General features: G+C 32.8%; 4 protein-coding genes across 8 annotated transcripts; 1 reads left to right on the forward strand and 3 right to left on the reverse strand.

The window, feature by feature from the left end:
* Positions 1-981: 981 nt before the first annotated feature.
* On the reverse strand, positions 982-3493 carry LOC106764631. Its single transcript, XM_014648922.2, has 2 exons — positions 3181-3493; positions 982-2142 (listed from the first exon to the last, which is right to left on the reverse strand). The coding sequence occupies exons 1-2, from the start codon at positions 3285-3287 to the stop codon at positions 1155-1157; spliced, it is 1095 nt and encodes a 364-aa protein (XP_014504408.1). The 5' UTR covers positions 3288-3493; the 3' UTR covers positions 982-1154.
* A 1139-nt stretch (positions 3494-4632) lies between these two features.
* On the forward strand, positions 4633-6597 carry LOC106763913. Of its 2 annotated transcripts, none has more exons than XM_014648091.2 (3): positions 4633-4940; positions 5307-5378; positions 6235-6597. In XM_014648091.2, the coding sequence occupies exons 1-3, from the start codon at positions 4733-4735 to the stop codon at positions 6528-6530; spliced, it is 576 nt and encodes a 191-aa protein (XP_014503577.1). In that variant the 5' UTR covers positions 4633-4732; the 3' UTR covers positions 6531-6597. The 2 variants fall into 2 exon arrangements, with proteins under 2 accessions (XP_014503577.1, XP_022637586.1); XM_022781865.1 differs by having other exon boundaries at positions 4803-4940; positions 5262-5378; positions 6204-6597.
* A 250-nt stretch (positions 6598-6847) lies between these two features.
* On the reverse strand, positions 6848-9188 carry LOC106763236 (cytochrome b561 domain-containing protein At4g18260). Of its 4 annotated transcripts, none has more exons than XM_022781864.1 (5): positions 8731-9188; positions 8399-8550; positions 8086-8247; positions 7356-7504; positions 6848-7186 (listed from the first exon to the last, which is right to left on the reverse strand). In XM_022781864.1, exons 2-5 carry the CDS (start codon positions 8534-8536, stop codon positions 6958-6960), a joined length of 678 nt encoding a protein of 225 aa, XP_022637585.1. In that variant the 5' UTR covers positions 8537-8550; positions 8731-9188; the 3' UTR covers positions 6848-6957. The 4 variants fall into 4 exon arrangements, with proteins under 4 accessions (XP_022637585.1, XP_022637583.1, XP_022637584.1 ...); XM_022781862.1 differs by having other exon boundaries at positions 8399-8590; positions 8731-9185; XM_022781863.1 differs by having other exon boundaries at positions 8399-8627; positions 8731-9185.
* Positions 9189-10526: 1338 nt separating this feature from the next.
* On the reverse strand, positions 10527-15507 carry LOC106763237 (aspartyl protease family protein At5g10770). The gene is made up of 5 exons (XM_022781688.1): positions 13375-15507; positions 12169-12258; positions 11951-12066; positions 11732-11795; positions 10527-11170 (listed from the first exon to the last, which is right to left on the reverse strand). Exons 1-5 carry the CDS (start codon positions 15034-15036, stop codon positions 10829-10831), a joined length of 2274 nt encoding a protein of 757 aa, XP_022637409.1. The 5' UTR covers positions 15037-15507; the 3' UTR covers positions 10527-10828.
* Positions 15508-17262: the final 1755 nt, after the last annotated feature.

Here is a 17262-nt window from a genome sequence, read left to right on the forward strand (position 1 = left end):
ACCATCTTTTATTATTTTTTATAAGTTTTAATTATAATTATTTATTGTAAATTAATATGATTTTTAATAATTTTAATTTTTAAAAATTAAAATATTATTTAATAATATTTGAATAATTTGAATGTTTTACATTTATTTATTAATATTTTATTGAATAGGTGAATATTTTAATTATAGAAAAAATAATTATAGATTGGAAGAATAATCATTTAGTTAATCTACTTAATTCATTAATTCATAATGAGTTAGTTATAAAATTGATTGAATTTTTTTATATTAATTCATAGTGAATCGATTTATAGAATAGGTTGAGTTGATTTATGGGTATGATATCTTGCGAGTCAAATTGACACATTTTGATACTTTAAATTTCTGTGGTGAAATTAGTTAATTAAACACGTTTTATTACTATTAATTTCAAGATTATATTACTTTCTACTTTACCTATTATAGTCTTACGTCTTTTATTTTTTAATTAATTTACATAAAAAGAAATAAATATATTTTTAAAATTTATTATAGGAAAATAAATAAATTTAACATTTATTAAGAACTAATTAACTGTATTAAATTTTATTCGTCTCTTAATACTCTGTTTAAAATATCTCGTGAAATGAAAAATACATATTACTCTGTATGAATTTCTATTCAAGTAACAATAACCAATTTCCAATAATTAGGATCATTTAATTATTTTTATTTTACGAGATATAGAAACGCATTTTTCAAATTATCTTTAGTCATATGTACTGGATTTAAAAACGTGTGAAGTTGATTCTAATAGCTAAAAGAACTCCAAATGCTTTAGAGATTTCTTCATATGAATTAATAAATAATAAAACGCTCTCTTTTAAAATAAATAATAAAACTTATTCTAGAAATTAGTTTCCAATGAAATGATAAATACTTTATATCAATGCTGTCAAAAACAAATTGTCTTGGTTTATAAAATTAAATATAAAACACATAAAATTATTCCCTTGAAAACATGTACAGAGAGAAAACAACTCTCGAGAAATACATTTTAAAACTAATCATTAATTAAAAAATAATTATTATAATAATGATTAGTTTTATGTTTTATTAGAAGAGCCAAAACTTAAATTAGTTCTTTGATTTGATTTGATTTAATGTTAAATTACATTTGACCCCTCCTACTGTGATGAATTTAACTGAGAAGGAGTAGCAGTGTATAAAGATCTAAGCTGTCTGGTTATGAGTTTGCTGCTATGGATAACCTGCTGAAGTTCTGCATCACTTGACCACCATTGTTCCAAGCCATGAGCCTCAACAAACCTCTGTTTCTCCTTAGACACAACAAACACCTTTGCTGCAACTTCTCCCTTTGTGCTTCCCACATTCACCTTTGTGCCACCACCATCATTGTAGTAGCAACATATATAATCACCATTGTTAACATACAAATAAGGTACCCATTTTGCCAAACCAGAACCAGATGCTTGAGGCATCTTACTCTTCAATCCAGCACCTGAACTTATGTCTGCATCGTTACTGATTTGAGCATCATTACTACCATAAGGAAACATGGATTTAAGTCTATTCCACACAAACTCAGCTTTTTCACCAATAGTTTTGAAACTCATGGCCAGTGAAACAGAAGGTGGATTGAACAAATGTGCCTCCACAAAAATCCCTTCTTTTGCTAGTTCCTTTCCAACTTGAAGAGCAAAACCAGCTCCCAATGAATGTCCTGCAATGCACACATTGTTGCTTCCATATTTACCACAGATCAATTTTAGTACCTCCAGAGCTGCTTTATACCTCACAGAACCCTTCAAGCTTTCCCAAGCGAGAAAACGGAGGTCATCTTCAATGTCTCTTCTCATTGTAGGGCTTTTCAGTAATGTTCCTCTCAGTGCTAAAACTGCTCTGGGGGCACCACTTGGTCTCATTGGTATCAGCTCAGACAGTGCAGAAGATCTGTCCCATTCAAGAATCGCACCAAAAATGGATCCGTCTCTTGCATCAATCAGTGTTTGTTTAAGCTTGTACTTGAAGGGAATCCACCAATTTGGAGCAAGACTATTTCCTTCTGTTCTCTTCTCTTGCCTATCAAGTTCAAGCAAATATACTGCCTGTATAAAGCAGGCAATCACAGTTTTCTTGTAATTTGCATCCTTCCTGCATTACGTTAACAATATCAGCATTAATGTATGTTTCTAAAGAATGTGAATGAAACTTAAACTATCAAATTTGCCTAATTGCTTGAGTTAACGCCAACAATAAAGGATCCATGTTATAGACCAAAATTTAAGATGACTTGGTTAGCTCTAAAAGAGAGAAAAACAAAAAAGCTTCTAAGGGTGTGTTTGGACTTGTGTCAGAAATCACTTTAAGTATGATTGTATGGTTCAATGTGCTGTTTTTCCTCTTTCGGATGTTGTTCCAGACACCCACTGAGGCAATCCAAGCAGTAGAAGTTATTTTAATTTTTAACAAAATACACTGCAAATCTTTAAATGCCTTTTTTGGTTCGTACATGTTTGATTTGGGAACTAGTTCAATCTCTGCCGAAGCAAAATCTCAGTAGAAAATAATAAAAATGATAATACTATATTAAGGCCCCAAAATTCTTTTCCAAATGCTTAAAAAATGTAACTAAAGAAATCGGGTATCATGGTGAAGATTACAACAAACAGATAATGAACAAAAAATTATAACTTGGAAATGGAAAAAATGGCAGTCCTTGATTAACAACAGCACAATGAGAGCCACAAAAAGTATATAATATTAACCTCTGCAGATTTGGAAATTCGATCATTTCTATCTTTTAGGTCTCGGAATCCAAACAACCCAGTTCTATTTCAACACTATGAATAAAATCAGTTGATAAATTATGCTATATTTTCATTTCGTGATGACTGCTTCGATTATCAGAAACCAAAAAGTAAAAAACTTTGGAAACCCATTTGGTAAAGTTCACAACTTCACACCGACATGATCCAACCCATTGTTCTAACACTTTCAAAACCGAACAGCAAACAAAGAAATTTCACAGTAGAAACCACGCACACCACCAATATCGCTTTCTCCCTTCTCAACACCCCAACAAACATTAACCAGAGGAAAATTAAAAAAATTTGCAGATCAAAGGCAAGGGATGAAGAACGAGGAAATGCAAGAAGCGAAATTGAAGTGAGAATTGAAATGGGTAATTACCAACTTGAAACAATAAGGTCCCTCCAATTAAGGGAAGTGAAATTGCGAGGGCCAGAGACATGAAAGGCATAAGGGTGAGATTGAGGAGGAACAACCTGCTTGGCCATTAACGTAGTAGACAACAGCAGAAACCTTGTTGGTTTCTTTAATACTGTTGTCTGCGTTGCATGGTGAGGAAGAAAGAGACGGTATGCATCTTCTTAAGAAAAGGTGGCAACTTGCCCAAACCAACGTTGAATGGTTGGTTTCGGTGACGCGTCTGACACATTTGGGTCCACCTGCACTTTAAAACTACGATCAGCAGCTGTTGCTTCAGTTAACTGGAAATTGAAGTATTAACTCTCAAAAAACACGAATATCTACTTTATGTATGCAGAGGAAACACTTATATTATATACATGAGGATAATTTTCGATGAAAAATTATTTCACAATTAATAATAATTATAAATATTATTATCAATCAATCATATAAATATATTAAAATAATGTAAGTATCATTTGATTATTTATTTGATTTTTTTTATCATGATATGATTGTTAAAATTTTTTTTTTTTAATATTTTAATAATTTTTTGACATCCTAAACATGATAATTTGTGATTGATGATAATTTATAGATGGATCATGATATTTCAATAATACTTTTTAACAACCTTTTGATAATAAAATATATATCACTATCTCTGTTTAAATTTATTTTAAAAAAATATTTAAAACGAACGATCATAATATATATTTTAAACAATTGTTAAAAAAAAATTGTTAAAATAACTCTTTCCTTTATACATATCTAAATACTTTTTATTTAGACTCATTATTTATCTAACACATGCAAATATTATTACACTTAAAAAAATATAATGATATCGATATAGTCGTTTTCTTTATTTATTAAAGTATTTACGATTTGAATTAAATTAATTAAGCCAAAGAATAGACGCTGCTGTTGTTTTATGTAAATACTTTTCAGTGGAATTGGAACTTATTCTATCAACAGCTATTTTATTATTTTTCTGTATTCTAAAAAGAATAATTCTTAAAGTGAATTGTTTAATTGTATTTGAAGAAAAAAAAAGTTTTGGAACCAACAAGTTGATAGAATACATACCACTGCTTTTTATTTATGTGGAATTGGAACTTATTCTCTGCCAATACCATTCTATTGTTTTAATTTGTTGTTGTTGCATTGTACAAAAATAATAATAATAATTTTATAAGTGATTAATTAAAGAAGTAGATAAATTGACTTAAAATTTAATAATGAGGATTGGGCTTGCAAAATATTTGAGAATAAATCATTACAAAATGAAAGAATTAATTTAAGCCATAATTCCAGCTAGAAAAGGACTTTATAAACTGGACATTGTGTTATGTCCTTATTCAGCAAAGAAAATAGAAAATGATTTTGAACGGTGGGGATTTATTTAGAAGAGTGATTGTTGTGGTCGTACATAGAACTAGAATCCTCCACAGATAATATTTGTGGCAGGAAAATGCCGCCTTTGGCCACTTAGAATGCAAAGCTGAAACCAAAATGAATGAATGAATGAATGGCATTAGCATCTAACTCAAAAACTCACTGCATGGCCATCAATCTCACTACCACTGCTTCTCTTCATTCAAAGCCTTCATATCTGACACACAAACATAACAACCCCATCAAATTCTATCACCCTTCTTCCTCTTTTCTCACAACATGTGCTCAAACACAAGGAACTGACACTGGAATCTCATACCCAGATGCTTCTGCTGGAAATGGTATATATTTCACTCTTTCAATTCAAATATGGGCTTAAGGAGATTACCATGGATTTCCTTTTAGTTTCTTTATGTTTGTTTAAACATATCAAAGTAATTTATGCTTTATTGGATGGTTGGCACTCCACTAATGTTCAGAAAAGTTACAAGTTAATATTTGCTGCATCCACGTGGCTACAAGGGGAGAAATGAGTCTGGATTTTTATTGAATTTGAAATTTTTGCAATTTAATTTAATTTCTTCATCAAGTTTTGCTGTAATGTTTTTATCTTTAACAGCTGAAATTTCTGTGAAAAATCTTCTAAATTTTACAATATGCAGTTCTTTTTCATATCTGGCTTGACTTCTGAGGACTTGTGTTGCCAGGATCTTTATCTTCTTCTCGTGCCCAGTTGGATCTTTTGGAGCAACTTACATCTACAAGCTCACCAAACACTGGTATTCAAGCTAACACCTTCTATTTTAACCAATTATATGTGAAGGGGAGACAAATGAGTTGTCTTCTGCTATTGTTGTAATGCCTTTTTTTTATCACTGTTAAAAGGCCTTTTTTCTGTTCTTGTTAACTTTTTAGTTTGAATGAGTGAAATATGCAGAAGATATATAAATGGCTGGAGAAAGTGTTTGTTCTATTGTCTTTAATAAAGCAAGTGAAAGCAAGAGTATAGGTACTTTTTTGAGACCACAAGGTTCAAATGTTGTTACTACATCATTAAAATATCAATGGAACCACGAAAAATCTTGACTTTGATGTTACCTTGTCCCCCTTGTAAGTGTACAAATTTAGAAAAGAAACAATAACGATGGTATCATTATTAGGCATAGACCAAATTCATGGTAAAATTTGGCTTATGTAATGAGATTTGTTAGTCCAAGATTATGTGTTTGGCATTGTAGTTGTATAGGAGTAAAACAATTAGCTTGGAGGTTTTAAAGCTGAATGAAATTGAGCTCCTTTAATGTGAGGAAATGTGTAAAGTGAGAAAATAAGGATGTTTGTCCTTAATTTTTTAACTGAGTAAATCAGCTGTGAATGCACCCTTTCTTCCTTCTTCAACACTTGCTCAATGAATGGAGATATAAGGTTAGTTTGTGATAAAATAATAGCAACTGACATCAGATAAAAATCAGCTAAAGCTTTTTCATTTCAGAGTAAAATCTACATTCTTGACGTATGAAAAAATGGAAATTTTATAGCCATGTCTGTTTGTTTATTACCTCTTTCTAATAGTTGGTTCTTTTTCTTTTTAATTTTCAAAAAAGGATGACAGATTGAAACATTTATGGTTTATAGGCTATGAAAGTGATGGTAGCTCTCGAAAACTTACAATAAGAGAACAGCTTGCACAGCTGGTTGGAGAAAGGGATGATGATTTCAGCATACCCCTGGGTAAAAACTTGAAGAAAGTGAGTGCAAAGTTCTTGACCATTTCACAAAAGAGAAATATCAAAAGACAAGCTTACCTGAATGAAGTGTCACAAAGGAATGATTCAGTTTTCTTTGCAACCATAGGAGCATTTGTGATTCTTCCACCTTTTATAATACTAGGAATAGCTATATTAACAGGCTATGTACAGCTTTTTCCTTGAAATGTGATACAATTAAGATACTTAGTGATACATCAATGTCATATTAACATAATTTCTCAGCCTAATGTTTTGTTTTCTCCTGTTTTAGTTATAGTTTCTGTCTTTCCCTTTCGGTTAGAAAGTTCTTTGTATTTTGAAATGCTTATAAACACCGACAAACAATGTCCCTAAACATTATAAAACATCATGGGTAATATGTTGTTCTATTTCCATGAAGTATACAAGCGTCAACAATTCAATGTTCGAAAAAAAAAAACATCAGAACTGATTGTTAGAACACAACAAAAATTGTATCTCACAAGAAGATATTACAAACTCTTCAATGACTGTGCCTTTTCTGTAGAAAAAGAAACTAACAGAAACATACATGGAGAGAAATTCACGTCTATCAGTACCCTTATGTCTTTCAAATACTTGCACAGTTGTCTTAAACCACTCCTTGGTTTTGAATGTAGACCCATTTTTCTTGAAGAAGGTAGAAGATCACAATCAAACATATCTGAACACTGAAAAGTATATTCCAAGTTGTTATGCTTTTAGATGTTTTTTCTCGGTAGGCTTGTAAGCCGATGAATACATTCAGGACACCCAGTAATGACACTGTAGTTCCCATTATCCAGTGTGCAAAGAACCACAGACTTCTTCTTTTGGATCCTCTGTGAAAAACAAGAGAATAATTGTACCCTAATCATCATTCTTTGTATGCAGAACTTATGAACATAGAACATGAAAAATCTTCAAATAAATTTAAAGGACATGAAAAGTGTAACTGCATTGCCTAAGTTTGGTGTTTAGCTAAGGCTAAAAGGAAGCTCAGTGGTTCACCTTTGTGGTCGAAAAATACCAACTAGAACTTGCAGCCACATAATACCATACAATGCTACCCCTAATCTTTGATGACTATTGTCGAAGGAGTTGTTGAAATTTTTTATGGACATGACTGCTCCTGCAGTAGCAAGAAGTACCGCAAGCTTCTGTTGAACAGAAACACAAACGTGCAAATAATTAATAGAAAGGGAAGTATCAATGCAAGAAAGCTTTAAAAAGAAACTAGTTACTTAATAGTGTACCAAAATTCACTTATGACCTTCTTTTAACTTGAGTTAAGACTTGGTTATTGATACAGACAACAGCATAATTACATAGTTCTTTTCACATGCTCCAATAAAAAATTACAGAGAAAGCCTGGAACTTGCAATAACCAAAAAGATTATTTCTTAAAGCTCCTTTCTTGACTTGAAAGCATTCATTATAGTCCTTTTCAATAAACAAAGATGCAATGCCCTTCACTTGACCTTATGTAGTGACTAACAAGTTAGACAAATAAATTAACTGCAAATTTGGAATCTTGCTATTCTTATCTCCCTTCCACCATCATTAAAAGTTAATCATTGGGACAACTAGCCCTTTTAAACTAAATTGAAGCCATAAAATTAGTTGTTCTTTTCCACTACGAATATGGGTTGCCAAGCAAAGGGTTAAGAAACTAATAAAGTATACAAAAAAAAAATGATTTTTGACATAAAAATGTAACAGGGGTTTTTGATACACTTTCCTGCAAAGCTGCATGAACATAGAATATGATTCTAAGCCTTCTTCGATTCCCCTCTCTGTTGGACAGTCTGATGACTAGTATACCAACAGGCAGCAAGAACGCCATTGAAGCCCACAAGAGAAGCCCATGTAATGTGATCTCGAACTGAAGTCTAGGACTCATCTTCACACATGAATCAGTCACACAAACAAAACATGATATCCATGAAATAGAGGTTTTTAAAAGCAATGCAGACAAGAGTCAGAGTAAACAAAATGATGTCGCCAACTTTATTGAACAAAGTTACGAAGAATACAACAGAAGAATGAAATACCTTCGAGTTATGGTCCTTTCTGCTTGAATGTCTGCCTCTAGCTTTCTTGTGCTCTTCAGATGCGCTAACAATGAGAAACATGACAAAAACAATACTTACTTGAAAGAGGAAAGCACCAAGCGGCTGCTGAACTCCCATTCCTTATTCTTTTGCTGAAAATATGATGATGACCAACCAACTCAATCTCCAATGCTAGTGAAGAAGACTTAACATCAGAAAAACTGTCATTCTGAAATTTGTATGTGTTTCTCCTCAAACAGGCCTAGGAAACTTGCATAACATAACTCTATGCGTGTGTATCTGTGTCTGAGAAATATTCATAGCACTCTTACCTTTCTTCTCAGCTAGCACAGCGAAACAGTTTTGTCCAAATCAGGATAGAATTATATCATCTTGAAGCAAGAGTGAACCCGTCAATAAGCCGAAAATAGATAAAGTTTTAACCTTGATAATAGTTATACATTCCAGCTTAATAAAGTGAGACTCTTTGAATATAATAGACTAATATCAGTGGTTGTTGCATGAAAAATGATGGTTATGAAAGTGGGGTGTGTAGGGGTACATAATGAAGTAAGATTTCAAAGTAGTGTGGTTGTGGGGTTAACTTTCACATGCTTTTTGAGTTTATAGTGGAGAATGTGGAGTTTCAGAAAAAGGACAAGAAAAAAAGCGTGTCAGATTTTGATGGAGAGTTCTGATAGAGAAAGTGGGTCGTTAGACTTCCCTGGTGAACACTATCTTCTGTTTCCCAGTGTTCAACACACGTTATCATAACATGTCTGAGAAAAACATACTCCTTCTCAAACCAAATGCTTAAGCAGAGTGATGTTTTTCTTAAGCAGAATAATATCATAACAAGTCTAGTTGCTTTCATGCAACTTGTCAATGTTTTTCGGGAGAAAGTCATTTTAACAATACTTTTTTAACAATTTTTTGAGAACGCATATGTGACAAAATTTTTTGAGAACGCATATGTGACATCTTGTGATTGGTCCGTTTTTAATATTTTTTTAAACACAAATTCAAATAAACCAATAAAATGATAACACATGTCCCGTTATAAAAAAAGTTGTAAAAAAATATTGTCAAAATATCATCATCCTAATTTTAAACCATCAATATCCATCCCATGAAAACTATACTTATATAATAAAAAATTTTGACTCGTTACGACCCATGTTATCTTCCATTGTTTAATAAAGAGTAATGTTATGAGACATATTCAATTCATTTTACACATTATAAGAATATAATAATTATAAAAAAAATCATTTATATATTTAAAAAAAAGTAAAAAAATTAATTCAAATAAATATAGAAAATTTGTGTACGTGTGAAAATATACAAACATTTCCTTATTTTGTTTTGGTTTACAAACCTCCTTTCTTTCCTATAGTTTACCACTTTCGATTTCCCACAAATATTTAGAAATACGTTATTTCCTCCCGTGTAGGGTTTAAACCCACATCGATTTCATTTTTTTATATTTAATTATTTAGGTATTTCTACTTTCAATATACATATATATTTATACTTTTTTATCATCATATTATTATACATATACATACAATAATGACCACAGTGAGTTAGCGACCACAATGTGTATTCAATAATGACCAAAGTGTGAGAGAACTGCGAGCAGAATGTGCTTCCGAATGTGTTACCATATATAAACACATTTCTTACATTTAAAAAATTTCATTCCTAAATTTTGTTCCGGAAATATTGTTTAAAAAAATTCCAGAAAACTTCCAAAATATGTATCCAGAAGTCACTTTTCTAAAAGAAAAATAGTCATTTCAAAACTGAGGGGGTGCACGAGAAATTTGTGGGGGTGCAGGAAATAAAAGCCTTAGAATTAGTGAACACATGTAAAAAAGAATAGAATTTATATTATTGTCCTAACAAATAATATAAAAAATAAAAATATGATAATAAAAATCATGATGCTTTAGCACGAAACACTTACCTGCAAAGTAAATGCATAACGCTTAAAAAATTTCGAAGTTCTTAAAGTAGAGGTTTTACAAATTGTTGTTATTTAATCACATCAATTTAATATCTCAAACTTTTCAATTGTTTCTCACTTTCAGTATTACTACCAAAGGTCGGTGACAAGTCGAGAAGAAAAATATCAAATAACAAACTATAAACCCAGAATCGGAACAAAAATGTAATCACCAAATTCAAAAGCATCGTTGAACAAGTACACCAGAACTAGGAAAAGATGTGATTCTGCAAAATCTATATATAATTAACTAAAACTCCATCTTTCAAAAACAATCTGCAGACCTTGAAAGAATGCAAAATATAATTGCAGATACTGGAGATTGTCACTACATGATCACCTTTTCTCTATGCAGTTCCCATGTACACCATGAATGGATCAAGCAGCACGAGATGAGAATCAGGGAAGTTACATATACTGAATCACATGAACAGGTTTGGCCTGAATGCCTTGTATGTTGTCTTGAGCCTCCTAGTTGGGGGTCTAACCTTTTTGAACACCAATGGGAATTTGATTTTAGAATTGTGGAACTGCTTGGTACTCTCCCTTTTGCACAGCTTAGCAGGGATGGTGGCAGTCTTAATTATCTGGATGCATGGATGCCTCACTCTATGACGAGATGCCATTTCATTGTACATTTGCTCAACAGCACCATTCAGAGTCGTGTCACGGTACTCCTTGTACATATTATGATAACCAGTGCGACTTTGATATCGCAGCCAAATTCCATAGTTCTTAATCTTGGTAGGATTCTTCTCAAAGATCTGCAGTCAGAACAAAAATTAAACCTCCATGTCCATTGTCCAGCTCAATTAGACTGCATCTCGAACCTTGAATACAGATATTTGCTCAAGTATTACTTTCCTAAAGAGGCTTAGATTAGACCATGATTCACCCACAAATGTCCAAACCAAACTTCACTGTCTCTCACACCTCATACACTATTTCCTACTCCACTGTCTAAATACGTCTATCAATTGAAAATAAGATACACTGCTAATATGAATAAATTTGAATCATAAGGCTTAAGTATGAAAATATCTTCCTGTTTTTAGAAGGGATATATAATGCATCACCTATTACATATCAGCAAGCAATAATGTTGCTGATACTCAGGTGAGAGAGGAGTTTATTTCTGAATATTAATGATATATTAGTCAAACCCAGTAATCCAACATTAAAGAAATAAAAAAAAAAAGACACCTAAAATGGGAGCTCCAGAATTCTTCAAAAATCTAGCTTCACTGCTATCCTTTTAAGTTGTAAAAAAAACTAAGGGTCGTAGTAATTCAGTTAAGTGCAAGAAACAACTCAGAAGTGCACACCTCGTTAATAGCTAGCATTTGCCCATTGCTTTTCTTGACCTTCTTCAATTTTCTCAAGAAATACCTAAAAAATTAAAATTATCAAAAAAACAATGATAAAAAAAAAAAAACAAAAATGTAATCGATGGCCACCGTTTTCAGAATTAGAAAGCACTGCAATTTTTGTATTGATTCAGTAACATGAACTAGCAGCATTTGGAAGAAGAAAAAGAGAAATACCAGAACTTGGATTTGGCGCGGACCTCGTTGGTAGCCCATAGTTTCATGCGGTAGATCTTAGGATGTTCATCGGATTCGGTAGGAAGAGCCCTTCCCACCACCTGGTACTGGTGAAACTGCTTCAACCATAATCACAGCCACGTTAGAATCCACACACACACACACTCTCTCCAAACTAAATTAAACACAATAATCATGGAAACATTGTAATTACTCACCCTAACAGCAACCATCCCCACCGATTTAAATTGCTCCGTCAATTGCTGTTCTTCTGCTAATAGATAATCAACTACTGTGTAAACTAAACCCTAATGGACTAGTTCATTCCTTGTTGGGTGCAAGTGAAGCCCATGTCCAATTTAATATTTTTACTTTTGACTATAAATTAAAATACAACAAATTATTATAATAAAATAAATTTTAGTTATTAAAGTAAATAAAAAATTTATAAATAATATTGTGTAAATAAATTATTATTTATAAAAAAATTATAAATAATATTAAACTGAGTTGGGCGCAAATGAGTCCACGGTCCACTCCATCCAACATTGCAAACAAACAACGCGCTTTCAATCCAACACGTTTCTCCCAAAATCAAAATATAAATCTTTAAAATAATAACAGGGATACATACAATAAAATATTATAAATGCCACACACAAGTAACATATTTTCATAAAAATTCTTTGGATTACTGTTAGACTACCTATGCCAATTCCACAGTTGACCTGTTCTTTTGTTTCATGCATTTTTTATTCTGTTAAGAAGTTGGCAGTGTACCTAACAAAAAAGCTATTGAATAATACTTTGATGCGACATCTTTGAAGCAACCGTGTCCATGTGCCATTATTTATTTATTTTTCATTTTAAAAGAAATAAAAAAGTGTAAGATTTAAAAGAGACATTCTACCAGAAAATAGAATAGTGACAGCAAATGTTGCAGCATACAGAACTTCCATTGCCAGTTTGAAAAAAAAAAACTGAGTTTCTATATTTCTTGTTTATACATATACATGAAACAATTATCCTTTGAGAATGTAGAGAGAACATCTTATAGAATAGAAAGAACAAAGTATTACAATTAAATGAGACACTCAAAATTGCAGCAGTTAAAATGTGTACAAAAAACAATATTTGTGTCTGTTATGACGCGGTTTGTGTAATTATCTGAAGCCTAGTTCTATAATCACTTCTTACATGTTTCTTTATTTTTGTGTATATCACCTTCTACTTTTCATCTAAGGGAAAACCCAAAACCTACCTCCCTGACTCACCATGTTTGCAAGTATGCGTCTATACAGCAGTATACATCTTTCAAATTGTTGGAGATCTCACGCCAATACGATTTCATGGTATATAACTGAGTGAAACTGTCTGATTTTCAGTCTACGTGAAATTTCCAACATAAATCCAAGAAAATGTTAAACATCAGCACACTTCATTGGTGCATAACCAAGTCTGGATTTCTTCATGTCATATAGTATGTGGAAATTCTGCTGCTGATAGTTTCCGATTATTGAAAGAGCAGATCGAGAAGTTCCCAAAATAGCCAAGCAAACAATATCAGAATCAATCTGGATAAAGTAATTCTCCACTGGGAAATTCCACACTGCTCCATCAGCAAATAAAATTCCAAAGTCAGGTAGCTCCATCTTGTCAATTCCTGACACATTGTAACATGGCTTCAGAGGAGGAAGGCCTTCAATGAGTGCATAGCCCTTAATCTTCTTCACAAAAGCCTCCCTGATAATCTCATAAGCAGGTTCAGCAAAATATGTTAATGTGGTGCCAGAATCAATTATGGTGCCACCAGCACCTTCTGCTGACAAATGCCAAGTTTCCTCAGGTATCTTCAACTCCTCACCGTCAACCATAACAGACTTTATCTGGACATAGTAAAATGTGTCAACTGAATCCTCTTTTGATCCGGCAAAAGAAGTGAAATTCAAATTGGGGTGGTTGAGCAGCTCCTTGTCCTCACCAAAAATCAATTTGCTGCTCACACTTGCATTGCTATTTCTGTCCACAAGACAATAGGAAAAGGAGTGGCCATAGAGAGATTGCATCTGAGAAGCAAATGACAATGGTCCTCTCCCCAAGCCTAGCAAACCAGCAGCCCCATGAAAGAGACCCCTATTCCAATGACCACATCCAAACATCACATTCTCCACATGCTTCAGCTCTGACCCCCCAGAAGGAGTGGTGAGATTAACGGTAAATGTTTCCAATGCAAAATCCCCAGTTGTGTTTGAACCATCACCATACCAGTAGAAGTAGGGACAGCTCTGATTCTCACCTTTGCAAGGCCTAGGTGGATCAGGGGATGAAACCAGTTGGCACCGTGGATCATGACAGCTTATATTCCTAAAAGAACTAGAATCTTTGGGGTCATAATATGGTCCACTTTGCTCAAAACATGCAATGCAAGGAACACATTGGATCCAATTAAGGTCACTACCAGTATCAAGTATCAGAGAGAAATGCTTAGGAGGTGTGCCCACAAACACATCCATGAAGTACTCACCGGAGCCAAGACTCACCCCAGATTCCAAAGTTGCCACAAGCTGCCCGGAAACCCCACCTGCCGGCGAAGCCCCCGGAGAAACCACAGGCTCGAAGGACTGCTTTGGTTGGTTCTGTGACTTTTGCAGCCTTGAAATGGCGTTTTGATTCTTCTTCTCTATGACCCTTCTGTGAAGGTTCTGAATTCTGGTCAAATCCCTCACGGCGGAATCAACCACAGATTTTTTAGGCTCAGCATCTTCGCTCCCTGACCTGTGTTTCAAGTGGAGTTTCACCAATTGCTTGTGCGGGTTTGGAGCTGGAAAAGCCTCACCCTCTTCATCAGTTTCTTCACCTGATGTCATGGTAGACCCAGAATGCCCGAGCTCCTCAGAACTCGAGAGGCTGCAATCAGTGTCCCCGGAAGAGGAGACAGTACTAAAGCTTGGATGATCAGGAAACTTGATGGCAGCCAGAGAAGATCCATTTTGGCTGTGACGATGATCGAGATTCATTGAAAAGGCTTCCACGACACAGGAGCATGTCACAAGGAGAACCATAATGAGAGAAACCTTCAAAACCATGGTATTGATAATAACCTCTTTCTTGTACCCGATGAATCCTAGATCAAGCACCTAGCGGAGTTTCTGAGCTGAGCTAGGCCAAGAGGGTGAAAGAAGCAACCGAGTTCACAGGTTTCTCTCAAAGGCAAAATCTTAAAACGAAGGAAGATTAAAGAAGATGATGGGGATATGCAAGGACAATGGAAATTACAAAAAAATGTGAACTTATGTGTTTTGAGGAGAAAACATTGGCTTTGGCAGATGGGAATTGTTTTTGAAGGTGAGAAGAGGAAGAAAGAAGGATTGAAAAGCAAGGTGGTGCGACTCTGAGCTTTCAATCGTGTGACTTTATCTGTAACAACAATGAGAAAGACTTGGAAGCCTGATGTATGTCAAAGGTTGTGTCCAACCACGCGGTTTCATTCACAACAAAGTGTCCGCATTTATTACCTCTTAAAATGAATTGTAAAGCTTCTAATAGGAGACGGTGTATGATTTTTATTTTCCAAAACAATTTATAGTTTTCAGAAAATAAAGATAACAGACACTTATGTTGAAGTCAATGTCTGTCTGATGATAATTCCAAAAGATTTGAAGTTTTGAAATCAATTTTACCGCTTATAGCGTGCATAGCAACAAATTTTGAGCCACACGCTACGTGAATTTTCTCAAGCCAGGAACAGTGGCGGCTTCATGAATACATCTGAAGAAAAATATATGTATGGTATGGTAATTCCATGGGATTTTCTGCTCTGCTTCGTGATTCATTGGGTTGTGACATAGATATTACTCTTAGTTAGGCTGCCACAATCCAAAGTCAAAGACAGTGAAACAGAAATTGGAAGAGTGAAACCAAAACTCTGTGGTCGCTGGTCAGAGTTTTGAGTGGGTCTTCTGATCTTGCAAATGAAGGGAACATGGAGAAAGACAAATCCACCTTTGTGACTTAACTGAGGAGAAACAAATCATAAAGAATTTCAAAAAGGGAGCCCATTTAGGAGCTGGAAAGTTGAACAGAATAATATCAGAGAGCTAAAAAAAATCATAGTGATGATTCAGCAGAATTAGATCATATCAAGTAACATCAAATTCTTCTAATTAAAATATAAACTATAAAAATGACATATAAGAAATAAATAGACTTGAGATTATATTTAAAAATATCAATCATATGAATACTTTTTGTTATACTGTATGATTACAAATTATACGTATCGTAAATTTGTTGATTTTTGTAGGGATTGTTTTAAAATTAAATTCATAATGATTTCTAATTTGTTTAATATACAAACATTTGTAAACATGAACTTCATTGACCAATGTAGATAAAAGGTTTGTTTGAATAGATTTTTCACAAATAAATAGATGAAAAAAGTTTTCTTCATAAAAGTTAGTTTAAATTCGCTAAATTAAGTATGTACAGTTTTCGAAAATTAATTTATAGAGAATTTCTTGTTTCATTCTTATTTATTTGTATAGAGAAATTTATTCAAAAATAGAGAAAAATTAGTTTTATAAATATTTTGGAATTTGTTTTATTTAATATATATGCATATACACACACGTAACTTATATATATAGTTTAATCAAGATTTTGATCTTTAAAATTGTGTGATTTTGTTGCTCCATTCCCCATTTAATTTGTAAAATGAATTATTTTTTAAATACAATTCTTTCTTAGTAAAAAACATATTTTAGTTGACGTATATTACTCTTTTTTTTTCTAGTTTTATACCAATTGTATAGTTTATTGCTTGATTCTTATCCTTTTGATGCCATTCTTGTTCATTTAACTATTATATCAATGAAATAAATGGAAAATGAATGAAAAACATTAATTGTTAACAATTATTTTGGAGGGGTAGGTTTAGGACAAAACTTAAAGTAAGATATATAATAAGAATTATAATATTTTAACTGAGCAAAAACTATTTAAATGATTGTTTTTAGTAAGAATAGGTTTTTTCTCAAAGGTGATGTAAAATTCAACGCTCTATTTTCTTTATCCATCAAATCGTGTAATTTTAAATTATTAAAATCTTTATAGTCAGAACTTGAAAAAAGGTTTGTTTTATACAACCTGTATTATTCAACGTATCATTATATTAACAAGTTATAAATAAGTATTTAGACTACTTTTTTCAAGAAACGAAAAGAAATATAATTAACATATTAAAATCATTTAGAAAATCGTGAATCAATGCTCAAATATACATGATTTTAGTATAAAATATACTCTTCTTGAGT

The sequence above is a fragment of the Vigna radiata genome, chromosome 6, assembly GCF_000741045.1.
Source record: "Vigna radiata var. radiata cultivar VC1973A chromosome 6, Vradiata_ver6, whole genome shotgun sequence".
Lineage (NCBI taxonomy): Eukaryota > Viridiplantae > Streptophyta > Magnoliopsida > Fabales > Fabaceae > Vigna > Vigna radiata.